The sequence below is a fragment of the Myotis davidii genome, unplaced genomic scaffold, assembly GCF_000327345.1.
Source record: "Myotis davidii unplaced genomic scaffold, ASM32734v1 scaffold168, whole genome shotgun sequence".
Taxonomy (NCBI): Eukaryota; Metazoa; Chordata; class Mammalia; order Chiroptera; family Vespertilionidae; genus Myotis; species Myotis davidii.
The window spans coordinates 6796921-6809812 of NW_006383016.1; the positions used below are offsets into that span (position 1 = coordinate 6796921).

The 12892-nt window shown below is 41.2% G+C and overlaps 1 protein-coding gene across 1 annotated transcript in view; it reads right to left on the reverse strand.

Moving 5' to 3' along the window:
- The window catches only part of ITGB8 (integrin subunit beta 8), a 78816-nt gene extending 69758 nt beyond the window's left edge, over positions 1-9058 (reverse strand). The window contains 1 exon segment of the mRNA XM_006779035.2: positions 7850-9058. Within this exon segment, the coding sequence (XP_006779098.1) occupies positions 7850-7976 (127 nt within the window). The 5' untranslated portion in view covers positions 7977-9058.
- Positions 9059-12892: the final 3834 nt, after the last annotated feature.

A 12892-nucleotide genomic window follows, 5' to 3' on the forward strand; every position in this document is an offset into this window, starting at 1 on the left:
TCTGGCCCTCACTGAAATCAGAAAAAATTCTGTACCTGGGAAAATGTGGTTCAATTTCAAAGAAAGGACCCTGATATGTATGCATGTGGAACAACAGTATCTCAACTCTGGCTGCATTTTTCCTTCAGCATATCTTGAAATATCAAGTATTTTTGTTGTAAAAAGAACTTGGATCTAAAAACCATGCAAAAGACTAAAACATTCCTGGCAAAAAGCCACTGCACACCTCACATACTTAATAAGACATATTTCTAGTCTTCATCCTCCTGTTTTCATTACTAGTCTTTCCCTCCACTTGCAAATTAGGTCTCTTCCTTGGACCTTGGCTTGAACTAGCCTTTGGCAGCCACAACTACCTGGGGACTGTGAATTTTGGAGACTATTCTCTAGACTAATCAAACTGCACCAATACTGATCTGGAGTGGCAACAGAATGTCTTTGACAAATATAACAGTATTTGTTGAATAAAACAAAAGAAAACAAAACAACAAAAATACCTGGGATAGAAAGATAACCCACTAGAGTAATGATGGCTGGCTTCTTGATAAGGCCAGCATGAAAGGCCAGTCTTTGAGACCTTATATGCTATCTTACACGTGAACTTTTAGTACTTTGACTAATAACGCTCAAAAGAAAAGCATCTTTTAAAAGCATCTTAAGAGTATATATCCATTAAGACCACCATAATTTAACATTTCAATTTTAATTCAATTATCTTACTCTGACTTCTTAAATTAATTTTAGTTGGGAAACTTTTAAAGTAACTCAGTAAAGATAATTTTTTAAAGTAATATATGTACTTCTTTACTAATGCAGTATATAATAAAAATACTTTTAAAAAAGCAACACATTTAAGTTTATTTTTGGAAAACATTAGGGTGATTTAGCTTGAATAATTGCATTCAACCATTGGGTGGTCTTAGGCAAGACAAATGCATCTTTTGTTAGATATGAAAATACAACTGTAATCCCTTTCCAAAACTAGTTCATGGACACACTGAACTCTCTGTGGACCCAGCACAATATGATCTAACCCTCTGCTTTTAATCCCTCAGATCTCCTCCCTCACCTACTCACCCCGTCTTGCTCCTCTGTAGTCACACTGGCCCTGTTGCTCTTTTTCCAATACTCTAGGCACATTTCTGCCCCAGGACCTTTGAGCCTGCTGTTTTCTCTATCTGGACTCTTCTTGCTAATATCTATATGGTTCACTCACTTCAGGAAAGATAATTTTAACTTATGTTTAATATTAGTAGTTTCTGAGCAAAAATTGACCCTATTAGTTTTGTTGATAGATAAGACTGTTTTAATTAAATTATAAAATGCCAATAGAATCCACTTGGACTTTAATTACACTTTTCTTTGGTATGCAAATTATAGCAATTTACTGTGAAAACAGAAAGGAGGTTCACATTAACATTGGTTTTTTAAATTGAAAAATAGTCCTTTTAGTCCCTGAAGGCAGTACGGTAGTTTTTTCCCCTACATATTCATGTACTTATAGATAGTCAATACATGACAGCTGAATGATTCAGCCAAATTTGGCTACTTTGTGTCCATAAAATGTTCTTTTCTGTGTCATGTTTTAAGTTAATAAGAGTTTATAAAAATAAAACTAAATCTAAAATATGCATATACTAGACTCACTATAACACCATTTATAAGAAACTGTGATTCAGTGTAATCAGTATACATTTTAGAACTTAATAAAAGGCAATTAGTTAGAACTATCTTGACATGTGGTAATTCTCCTTATGCAATGATCTCTGGTGCTTTCATTGCTTGTCAACCTCCCAATAATATTTAAATTAATAGGAAGTCTGCTCTTAACTTTTTAAGGCCAAAGCAAGAATGCATATTGTGGTGGGCATAACAAGACTAAATATTTACAACCCAGGCTAAGAAACCAGTAAGTAAAATAAGTTCTGTTTTCCTAATATACATTTATGAAGCCCTAGAAGGCTAGGTCTGAATTTAGAATTTCACACTCCAGATTTCTGGTTGAGAACTGGACAGTGTGTAAAGGATTACTCTCCATTTCTTGATCTGCCCCTCTTCTTTCTCACTTCTAGCTTTACCCTATATTAAAAGTTGCCTATCACTTACCTGCATGGACATTCCTGCCAGCATGGCCAAGTTCTGTATACTTCCCCTTTCCTAGGGTTTTGGCCTATGGGTGGCAGAGTGATACCACAGTATGGCCCTGAAAGTAGTCTTGGACTATTTGGGCAGAGAATTCTGGAAATGATCTACAAGAGGTTTGAAGTCTCTGGAGAGGTATGCCTCATGGATTCCTTGCCTGTGGGGAGAGGCAGAAAAGGATAGGGATCCCTTTACCCCTGAAAGATAGTTTGTAATAGTGATTCAGAGTGCAGAGTCAAACCCACAGAGGTCTGAATTCTGGTTCCATTACTTGTTAGTTAAGAGATCTTGAAGAAGTTATTCAGTGTCTCTTTAATTAATTTACTTGCCTACAAAATGGGGAATAATCAGAGTATATACCTCAGAAGGTTGTAGGCATGAAAATATTTATTTTCATACCACATGTCCAGGAGGGTGTCTGGCATAGAGCAAATATTTCACAAATATTAACTATAGTCGAACCCAGAACAGTGCCTGACACAAGGATGTAAGTGGTTTAAGAAATTTGAATGAACAATGATTTAAATGGATTAGAATAGTTTGTCTTTTTATTACCTTTCTTAGTGTTTGGTTAAAAATGACTACAGCCCTAGCCAGTTTGGCTCAATAGATAGAGTGTCAGCTTGTGGACTGAAGGGTCTTGGGTTCAATTCCAGTCAAGGGCACATGCCCAGGTTGCAGGGTCGATCCCCAGTGGTGGGTGTGCAGGAGAGGCAACCAATCAATGATTCTCTCTCCCCCTTCCTCTCTGAAATCAATAAAAAATATTTTTAAAAAGACTACAAATTCCAGTTTATATAGCCCAAATATAAATCAGTTTTAAAATACATATTGAGGTAAAAGGTCAGGATTACTTTTTATAATTAATTTTCAATGAAAATAATTATCAGAAATTTTGAAAGAAAACAAATTTGTAAAAAGTAGATTAAAAATTAGTGTTTATTTTGATCTTAGCTAAAGATTTGCCTACAAGGTCAAGAGCCTGCTTTCTGGGGTAGACTGAGAAGGCAGAAAATAAGTGTATTATTGTGTTAAACCATTTATAATAGAACCTGCTTTTATAGGAAACTACTAGAGGCCTGGTGCACGAAATTCGTGCACTGAGGGGGAGGCTGTCTCTCAGCCCAGCCTGTACCCTCTCCAATCTGGGACCCCTTGGGGGATGTCCAACCGCCTGTGGGATCGGGCTAAAACCAGCAGTCGGACATCCCCCTCAAAATCCGGGACTACTGGCTCCCAACTGCTTGCCTGCCTGCCTGCCTGATTGCCCCTAACCGCTTCTGATCACCCCCTAACCACTCCCCTACCAGCCTGATTGATGCCTAATCGCCCCCCACTGCCCTCCCCTGCTGGCCTGATCCCCCACAACTGCCCTTCCATGCCGGTCATCTTGTGGCTGTGGGCACTGCCATCTTTGAGGGTGGGGCAGTGAATTAGCATATTCCCTCCTTATTGGCTGTGGGTGCCGCCAAGTTTGTGATGGTATGAGGGTCAATTAGCATATTCACTCTTTATTAGAAAGGATAGTTCTTAAAGTGCAAATTCTACTGTGAATTAGAGAAATAGATCAAGGATGCCACCAAAGTGTTACCCTGAACTATAGGAAGATTGATTTACCACCTACTCACATGAGGAAGAGTATGAAAGGTGCAAGCTTGAATGAGAAATTTGGAGGTATGTTTTTGAATATGTTAGGGTAATTCTGCCTTTAGACATACAGTGGAGATGTTGAATAAGTTTGCTATACCATCTGAAGATCAGATAAGAGGTCAGGACCGAAGTTGTCATCATAGAAATTGTACTTAAGACCCAAAACTGGGTTAGTCCACCTGAGGACTTAATAAATAGCTATAAGAGAAAGTCCAGTCCAAGGACTGAGTCCTGAGCCACTCCTACATTTGGAGGTTGGGACATGAAGAACTGACACCAGAGATAGAGAAGGAGCTTAAACCAAGAGCATGTGGGTCCATGAAAGGAGTGCTTCGAAGGAGGGAGTGGTCAACAGTGTTAACTTACTGACAGATAATAGGATGAAGACTGTGGCTTGGCCCTGGGATTTGGCAATAGGGAGCTCACTGTGTTTTTAACAGAATAGATTCTGGGAGAGGTGAAAAATAAAGCCTGATTGCAAAAGTTTCAACAGGCAGGTGAGGAGAATTGGAGACAGCAAGTATGACAGCTCTTTCAAGAATTTTGGCTATAGCAGAGAGTGAGAAATAGCAGAGGGATACTACAGCGTGTATGGATACGCATATGCTATAAGTGATCCAGTAGAGAGGAGAAAAAATGGTGATTCAAGATAACAACCCTTCCAACAAACCCTAACAAGGTATACTTTCTGTGATTCCATTGGATTAAAGAAATTAGCATTTAGTTGGGGAAGTAGATGTATTGATGTTTTTTCTTCTTCATATAAATCCATATCAAAAAGTCTGTTACATATGCATATTTTAAGAAAAATATTTTTAATGGAGCCATAACAGAACCATTGAAAAGTGGATAAAATTGTCTTTGCTCCAGGCCCTCACTTCTGCATTCCTCCCATGAAAGATAATGAAAAATCTTGTGTCCCTAAAATTCAGCTAAAAAAATTCATGCCCTGGGATTAATGACTGTGTTACTTCTCCAGTAGTATTTTAATTTACAGAAATATTTAGGATAAAACTATATAAGAAATTACTTCAGAATAATCTAGTTGGGGAAAAGAGATAAACTGGGTGGGGAGAGAGATAAAAAAAAGTTGGCTCTGAGTTGATAGTTCATTTTAAAGCTGGGTGATGGGTATATGGCAATTCCTTATACCATTATCTCTTCTTCTGCATGTGTTTCAAAATTCCCATAATATAAAGCTAAACATTAGAAGAAACATAGTGTCAATACCATGCTTAATCCAAATAAATCCATTAAATGGTGAAATTTCAGATAATTTGGTAACAGGTAAATATTTGGGGGCACAGGAATTTTTTTGGCTTTTTCTAATCTTATCAGTTATTTTGTTTTTATATACAATACAAACTTATTTTTTTACTCAGAAGGTGCCTCAGTTGCTTTAAGATAGAATTAATTTGGATTCCTATTGCATAAATAATTTGAGACTGGATTTTTATAAACAAAGGCTTGGTTCTCTTAAACATCTTCTCACTTTAGGTAACCATAAAAAAACTTAAGAACATGTATGTTACAAAATATGTTCTGAGGTAAAGTAATACTACAGTTAAAAAACAATGATAATCTAGTTGGTTGTTACTTAAAAGAATAAATAGTTGATTATACACAGAAGGTGAAATCACATAAGGTTAGATTCCTGGTCAGTGCACATGCCCAGGTTGCAGGTTCTGTATGGGAGGCAACAGATTGATGTTTCTCTCATATCTCTCCCTCTCCCTCTCCCTCAAATCAATAAAAACATGTTTTTAAAAAGTTTCTAACCTTTCAAAAGTAGCAAATGTAGAAACAACAATGTTGCTACCTTAAATCTTCAAATAGTAACCACTAGGTATTCTTTAGTGCAGGGGTCCTCAAACTACGGCCCGTGGGCCACATGCAAATACAAATATTGTATTTGTTCCCGTTTTGTTTTTTACTTCAAAATAAGATATGTGCAGTGTGCATAGGAATTTTTTCATAGTTTTTTTTTTAAACTATAGCCCGGCCCTCCAGTAGTCTGAGGGACAGTGAACTGGCCCCCTGTTTAAAAAGTTTGAGGACCCCTGCTTTAGTGTATTCCAGTTACTCATTAATCACTCTTTAGTGTTATTGTTACAAGAATTGTCAGTAATTTTCACCAGGGAAAACTGAATAACAAAGTCCAATAAATTTCCTAGATCAGAAGAATATTCAGATTTTATTAGTAGCGTTCTTATTACTCGTTATATATTCATTAACAAAAGTTCACTATGTAATTTGGGACCTATACATTCTACTTCAAAAACTAAACCCAAAGGTATGTTGTTGTGCAGCTTATGGTTTCTTTTGTATGGCTTTAATGCCCTCAACAATTCCTTGGTGTAAACTACTGAGCAAGGGAACAAGATTTCCTTTGTAACTGATACCTAAATTTCTATTCTGCTTTAAGCGTCTAATTTGCACTGTGAAGACATATAATTTGAGCCTTGTAGCTATATCACAAAAGTACAACAGTTTATGCTGATCTCTAATTTTCTGAGTTGTGCTGGCTATAATTTAAATTTTTTGCATGTTTTTAACTGCAATGCAAACCAGTATACATGAGAAACCTTTGTATATTGACAGAGGCTGGGAAAAAGATGCCTTGTTCTGATTTCAGATAAGCATTCCCTTTTCACAACAGCAGGTGCAAGGGAGCCCATTCATAATATTTGCTTCAAGTCAGTTATAGTTACTGACTAGAAATGCAATGCTCTTACAGGAGAACTTGACTAATCATCACAAGCCCAATGAATAAAAATTATTACTATTATTAACAAATTCTAGAGGCAAGTAGGACTTTTTCCTTCGCCTATGAATTGGGGACATAATATATGCTGTTGACACAATTTTGGTCATTTTACTATTGTGTGTCTGTTTACTAAATCTAGAAAAACACTTTGTCACTTATTAATACAGGATGGAATTATGCTCAGTGGAAAATTTGCTGTAACAAATGCATGTTCCACTTAAGAGATAATTGATAATGAATGTTATGTTTTCCTTTGCCTTAAGTTTCACTTATTTTTAAATCAACACATAAGGCAAAAAATAACCACAAGATAAAAATTTACTCTAATTGCTCTCATTTCACATAAGTGGGTAAATTCCTTTTGAAACATATATGAGACAACTATATAAGCAACCAAGTGAAGCTAGCTGGATGTTTCCATTAGAAACCCTTATTTATAAGGTTATGACTTGATCATTTTAATTAGCTTCAGGCAGAAACTTGGCACACCGGTTCAAAGCATTGGAGAAAATTTTGGTCTACAAAACAATTAATTCTTCCTCAACAGGAGAGGTCAGAGAAAGGCTCTAATAGAGTTTAAGGACTGGATGGCCACACACAGATAAAGTAAATTAAAAAATAAACTGCAGCAGTAATCATTGCCTTGGCAAAAATAAGTATAAAACCACTAAGAACACATCCTAAATTGATGATTATTACTATTACTTATACTGCGTTTGCTAGTAACCTAGTAGTGTCACCTAACATTTGCATATAATTCAAAAGTGTCAAAACGCTTTTGCACTTTTAATTCATTCAGGCTGAGCACTGTGACAGAAGAAACTTGTATGCTGCCATCCTTTTCCTTCATGTCCCCCCAAAACAGAAGACTCACTCCTGTTACACCCATTTATCCTCAGCCTTGAATCAGATACCAGCTAGTTATTAGACCCACATGCTAGAAAGATGTGGAGCATCTTTAAGGATCCCTTCAAGGATGGGGCAGAACCCCTACTGGCTTCTGTAAATACCACTGCCCACACTTCCAAACGTCCATTCTATTACTGCTTTCCCAACATCCAGGAGCAACACACAGTATCCCCACTTATAATTAGTGATTGATGTCACTCCAGGGCGTTCATGCCACATGTGATGGGGGATAGTGCCACACACCACCCTTCTGAAGTTCTGTGGGCAGATGGAAGGAGACTGACACCCGGCCACTTAACTGGCCGGGATGCTCCTCAACCCTTGCAAGACCTTTGAGGAAGAGGAGAAAACAACACACACACACACACACACACAACTTACCACTTTGGCCCAGTCCAAGAACAACTGAAAACACCCAGGCCGCCCGGAGGAATGGGGTAGGACCGGGCCGGCAGTTTTGAAGGCAGACAAATGAGGCAGTAAGAAAAGCCAGGGCCGAGCAGCACATAATGCAAAGCAGCCCACACAGCGCCCGCCGCTTGGCTGCTCTCTGGATGCGCGCTCGCGCCTCCCAGGCGCACCTTGGGGCCCGCGGACCAAGTGTCGCTAGGATGTTTCCAGCAGGCCCGGCAGGCGGACCCCGCGGCTCGAAAGAAGCGGTGCAGGTACGCTGGCCCAGGCACTGCTCGGCATCTCAGGGCCCCTGCGGCCCTCCCAGCTCGGCGCGGTGGGTCCCCGAAATCTCCGCGAGAAGCACCTCCTCCGACTGCCAAAGGCTCGGGGCGGCAACGCGAGCGGGGCTCCGCAGCCAGCTCTGGGACAAAGAAAAGAGCTTTTGTTTCTCTCCAGCCGACGGGAATTCTGCTGCATAAATCAGCTTAGCGAAGAGCCAAACACAATCAAACCCAAACAAAGCCCGAAGCTGGGGGGAAAAACCAGCCTAATGTACATTCACCCGGTGATGCTGCATCTGTGGGAGGGGACGCCAGAGGGGAAAAAAGTCAATGTCGCATCAATCAGCGCGAGCTGCTTCCACAGGTGGGCAGGGAGGCCAACTCCACTTAGTTGCAGCTTTGCAGCCTCGTTAGTTGACCAGAGGACAAAGTAGAAGTGGCAGCGTCCTTGCTGGCCGGGAGGAAGCTTGGGGCGCCAGCGGCCAGGGGAAGCGGCTCCGGGAGCGCCCTAATAGTCCCCCTCGGCGCTGGCCGACTCAGAGCGAGGCATCGCAGCTCCCGGCTTGGGTAGGAGTGGAGCGCACCGCTGCGGGGGTGCTAAAGCCCGGCCTCGGGGGGGCGGGAGCTTCGTGCCCTCGTTCTCTTGGCCTCAGTGTACAGCTCAGATGTCCGGCCGTCCAGAGCCCAGGCTGTTGGCGCGCTCAGGGGTGCACCCCGTGAGGATGAGAGGGAGACCAGTTGGTGGGGAGCAGAGAGGTGTGGCCCTGCCCGGGCCCGCGGGTGCCGGGGGTAGGGGGGGTGGGTGACTCCCTATGTGCTGATAGTTGCGCGCGCTCGGGGCCCTGAGTTGCTAGGAAACCGCCCCACGCTATGGAGCGCTCGGCCCCGGCAGCCGAGAGGCTCCGAGGCAGCTCGCTGCAACAGCAAAAGCTCGGAGTAGCGTGGGCGGGACATTAGTGAGGCATGAAGTCACCGCGGCCCACACTCGCTCTTTGTTTTGCTCACTCCAGCTCTTTCTCTCCCCCTTGACTTTAATGGTTGCCATTCCCATAGTTCACAAGAACTCCTGAAGTGTAGCCGCACAACAGGAATCGCACGCCCTGTTCTTTTCCTTCTCCTCCCCGAATTCCTGCTCCCTAACGCTCGCCTACCGGGTGCAGAGGCTGGCTCAGCGCAGGCGGCAGCTGCGCGCAAACCCCAGCCTCTCGCCCCGGGCTCTGCGCACTCCTTTGTTTGGAGATACCCAATGCTCGGCAGCTGCCGCCTGCGGAGCGGAGTCCCGGAGCCTCACCCCACCTCCAACACCCTAAGTTCTGGGAGCGCGCGCTGCCTACTTTGCTTGCAGAGTCAGGAGCTCATCCTTTGCCCCACCCCAAGACTGTCCCGCGTCTCCCCAACACTTGGGAAGTTGATCCGTCCAACCAGGTTAAGGTGAAATATGCCGGAGTTTCCAGTCTGCAGGAGCTGCACCAGCAGCTGCTGGCTGGAATTTCTCGTGGCTCCTCCACTCGGAGCATCAACCCTGGGCTGGGCAGCCCTGCTCTTCACAGGGTCTGGTGGTGGCTCTGGGCGTTTGCTAGTTTACCTTGGGTCTTTTGAACTAAAAGTCAACTTCCCAATAAACAGAACAAAGAAGTTACAAAGGCCGGCGAAACAGGGGAGAGAAGCAGCGAGGGAGGGAGGTGGGATGGCATTTCTGCTGCTTGCAGATCAGAAATGTAGGGCCTGCAGTGAGGGGTGTTTTGCTGGGCAACTGCGGGGGAAGCCATGCGCCTCCTTGAGTCCTATCACTAACAGGCTAGGCCGAGGGAGAAAACGCAGTCCTCCGGATTGAAAACAAGACACTGTTTCCAGTCAGACCCAGAGTGATGCTTCCCTTTTACCTCTAGGGGCAGGAGTGGTTCGCCCTGGTAAAGTCTGACCTCCTGTTTCCCACTAGCTGCCTGCCAACCTCTTTCAAAGAGCAGCCTCCCCTTACGGGCATCAGACCCGTCCAGCCAGGTCAAGGTGAAATATGCCGGAGTTTCCCTCTTCACTTGCTCAATAGTTTCTGTCTCCATATTTGGAGTAAAAAATAAGTAGGAGGCGTTCTCTCTTTTTTCTTTCTGTTTTCTATTTGTTAACTGAGTGAATGGAAAGTACCTGATTAATAAACCACAACATTGAAACTCCCCCTTTTCAGGTGTGGACTGCACATTGAAGCCCACAGAATTAGCTAAGCAGACCAGGAACCCAGTTGGAAAATTACAAGTGCTCTGGATCTACAAAGCAGGTTTTTTTTTGTTTGTTTTTTTTGAGAGCCCAAATGAATAATTCAAACCTGAAAAACTGGTACTTGTAAGCACAGTTCCACTATACGCAATGTACTCTAAATATGTACAGTGAAATCCAGCTCAGCTTCATATTTATTTTCTTTCCTTAGTTCCAACTTTGAACAACTCTAGTTTTGCTTTTCCTGGTCTTAAAGGAAAGGCCTGAGAAGTGGCTGGATGAGGAAGAGGACTTGAAATTTGAACACAAAATGAACATATTCAAACTCTAATTAGTACTCTTTAGTGGGGTAGCATGTATATTTTCCAGAGATTATTTCACAGTCCAAAGGAATGCAGCCACCCTTGAGACAGTGCAGTGCTATAATAGAGAAAAAAAAGCCATAATCCCTATAAGGGTGTATGTGATGTTCATTCTATATTGTAAAGAAAGACTTACACATTTTGTTTTATGAAGCCCAGGCAAATATATGTCAGGATGCCACTTTTATGGAGTTGTTAGAGAAAAAGTACAGCATCATTTATTACCACTTCCCAGTTTCAAAAAGATTATAATCCGGTTATCAAAATAAAATAAAACAGAATATCCCAGTTGTGAGGCTGTGATCCTTGTAAGTTATTTACAAACAAGTTATCTGTAAATTTTGGGCTATAACGTTAAAAGTGAATTCTCTCGAGTCCTGCAAATAATCTGTAGTTTTCTTACAGGAAATATAACTAGTGGCCTAGAACAAAAAGTTTCCTTGTTTTTAATAAATGCCATCGGTCACCACAATTCATTCTTTTTCCTGTAAGAAAATGTACAGAATATTGTGAAGAAATGTGATATCATCTTCCTCATATTACCTGAAAAATTCTAACAGAGAGAAAAATGTTCCAGATTAATTCCTGTCTTTATCATGTTCTGCTGTCTTGCTTTGAAATTTCTGACAGCTAATTTTTCATCATTTGTGATAATGAGAGCAAATGAAATTCACAGATAGTGTAAAAGTAGTAACATGTTAGCTATTCATTCCAGCCTTCCTATCATCAGATTCTTTTAGTTGTTAATAAGTCCTAAAATTAAATGAATTAAGTTTCTTTCCTACTACTTTAACCTTGATTTCTCACTAACTCAGTTTATGGTGAGAATGAATAAGCTATAGAGGAATCACAGGAATGAGAGAAACAGCTGGGCGACTGCCCTTTTCCTGTGTATTAGCCTTTTAAGTAGATTTTTGTCCAAATTATTGACCTCATAGTTACAGCTAAAACCATATCCACATTTTAATATTACAGATGCTCCTCAATTTATGATAGGGGTATGTCCTGATAAAACCATCGTAAGTTGAAAATACCATGTCAAAAATGCATTTCATACACCTAACCTACTGAATATCATAGTTCAGCCTAGTCTATTTTAAGCATGCTCAGAACACTTACATTAGCCAGTTGGGCAAAATCACCTAACACAATGAATACAGTGTGGAGTATCATTTGTTTACCCTTGTGATGGTGTGGCTGAGTTCAAGCTATGGCTGGCTGTCACTGTCCAGCATCATAAGAGAGTATCATACTGTGCATATCACTAGCCAAGGAAAGATTAAAATTCAAAATTTGGAGTATGGTTTCTACTGAATGCACGTTGCTCTCACAAAGTTGTAAAATAAAAAAAAATTGTAAGTTGCTTCATCGTAAGTTGGGACCATCTCTATCAGAAATTGGTATCAGAGATATTTAATAGGTTTAACAGGTATTCACAAGTTGTCTATAAACTTGTTTCATCCATAGCTCTTAGGAGATGATGAAACAGCCCAACCTTTGAGATGTGTTATTGTGGCTATGACTTCAAGCTTCTTCCAATGATAAGGAATATAAGCCAGTAAAATTTACTTTTCACTGAAATATTACGTAAGTTACTGTTCTTCATACTGTGGACTGAACACTGCCTCCAACATAACTATCTGTAGAGTGATTCCTTAGTTCTATTTCAGGAGTTTCTGACTTTGTAGATCTGGTGTGCATTATTATGAGTTTCTAAAATGGTTCTTTATGCGCTGAGGTTTAAGAACCTCTCCCATAATGGATTAATACAGAGATTCCTGAAAGGCCCCCTGTGTGATTATGGACAAACTTCAGTATCAGGTGCAAAGTCAAAGAAAAATGAATTGCTGGAGCCAGTTCTCTTCCCAGGTTATTCTGTGGATGATTAACTCTGAGATGTTAGTGTTTTAGGCTATAAAACTTACATAATTAAGTTCGGGAAGTGCTGGGTTAAAGGTAAGTGAAATCATTTACTGGAGGATTTTCCAGATACTTAAACAGGCCGGAATGCAATTGGATTCTTCAAAGGAAGAACCCTTCATTCGGGGAACATTTCACAGGCTAGTTTTCTATAAAGTACAGTGGTGGGACTTAGTCCTACTTTACAAATGTGGAAACTAAAAACCAGGTTGGTGAGGAGACTGACCCCACTGCAGGAGAATTACTGAGCAGCAGGA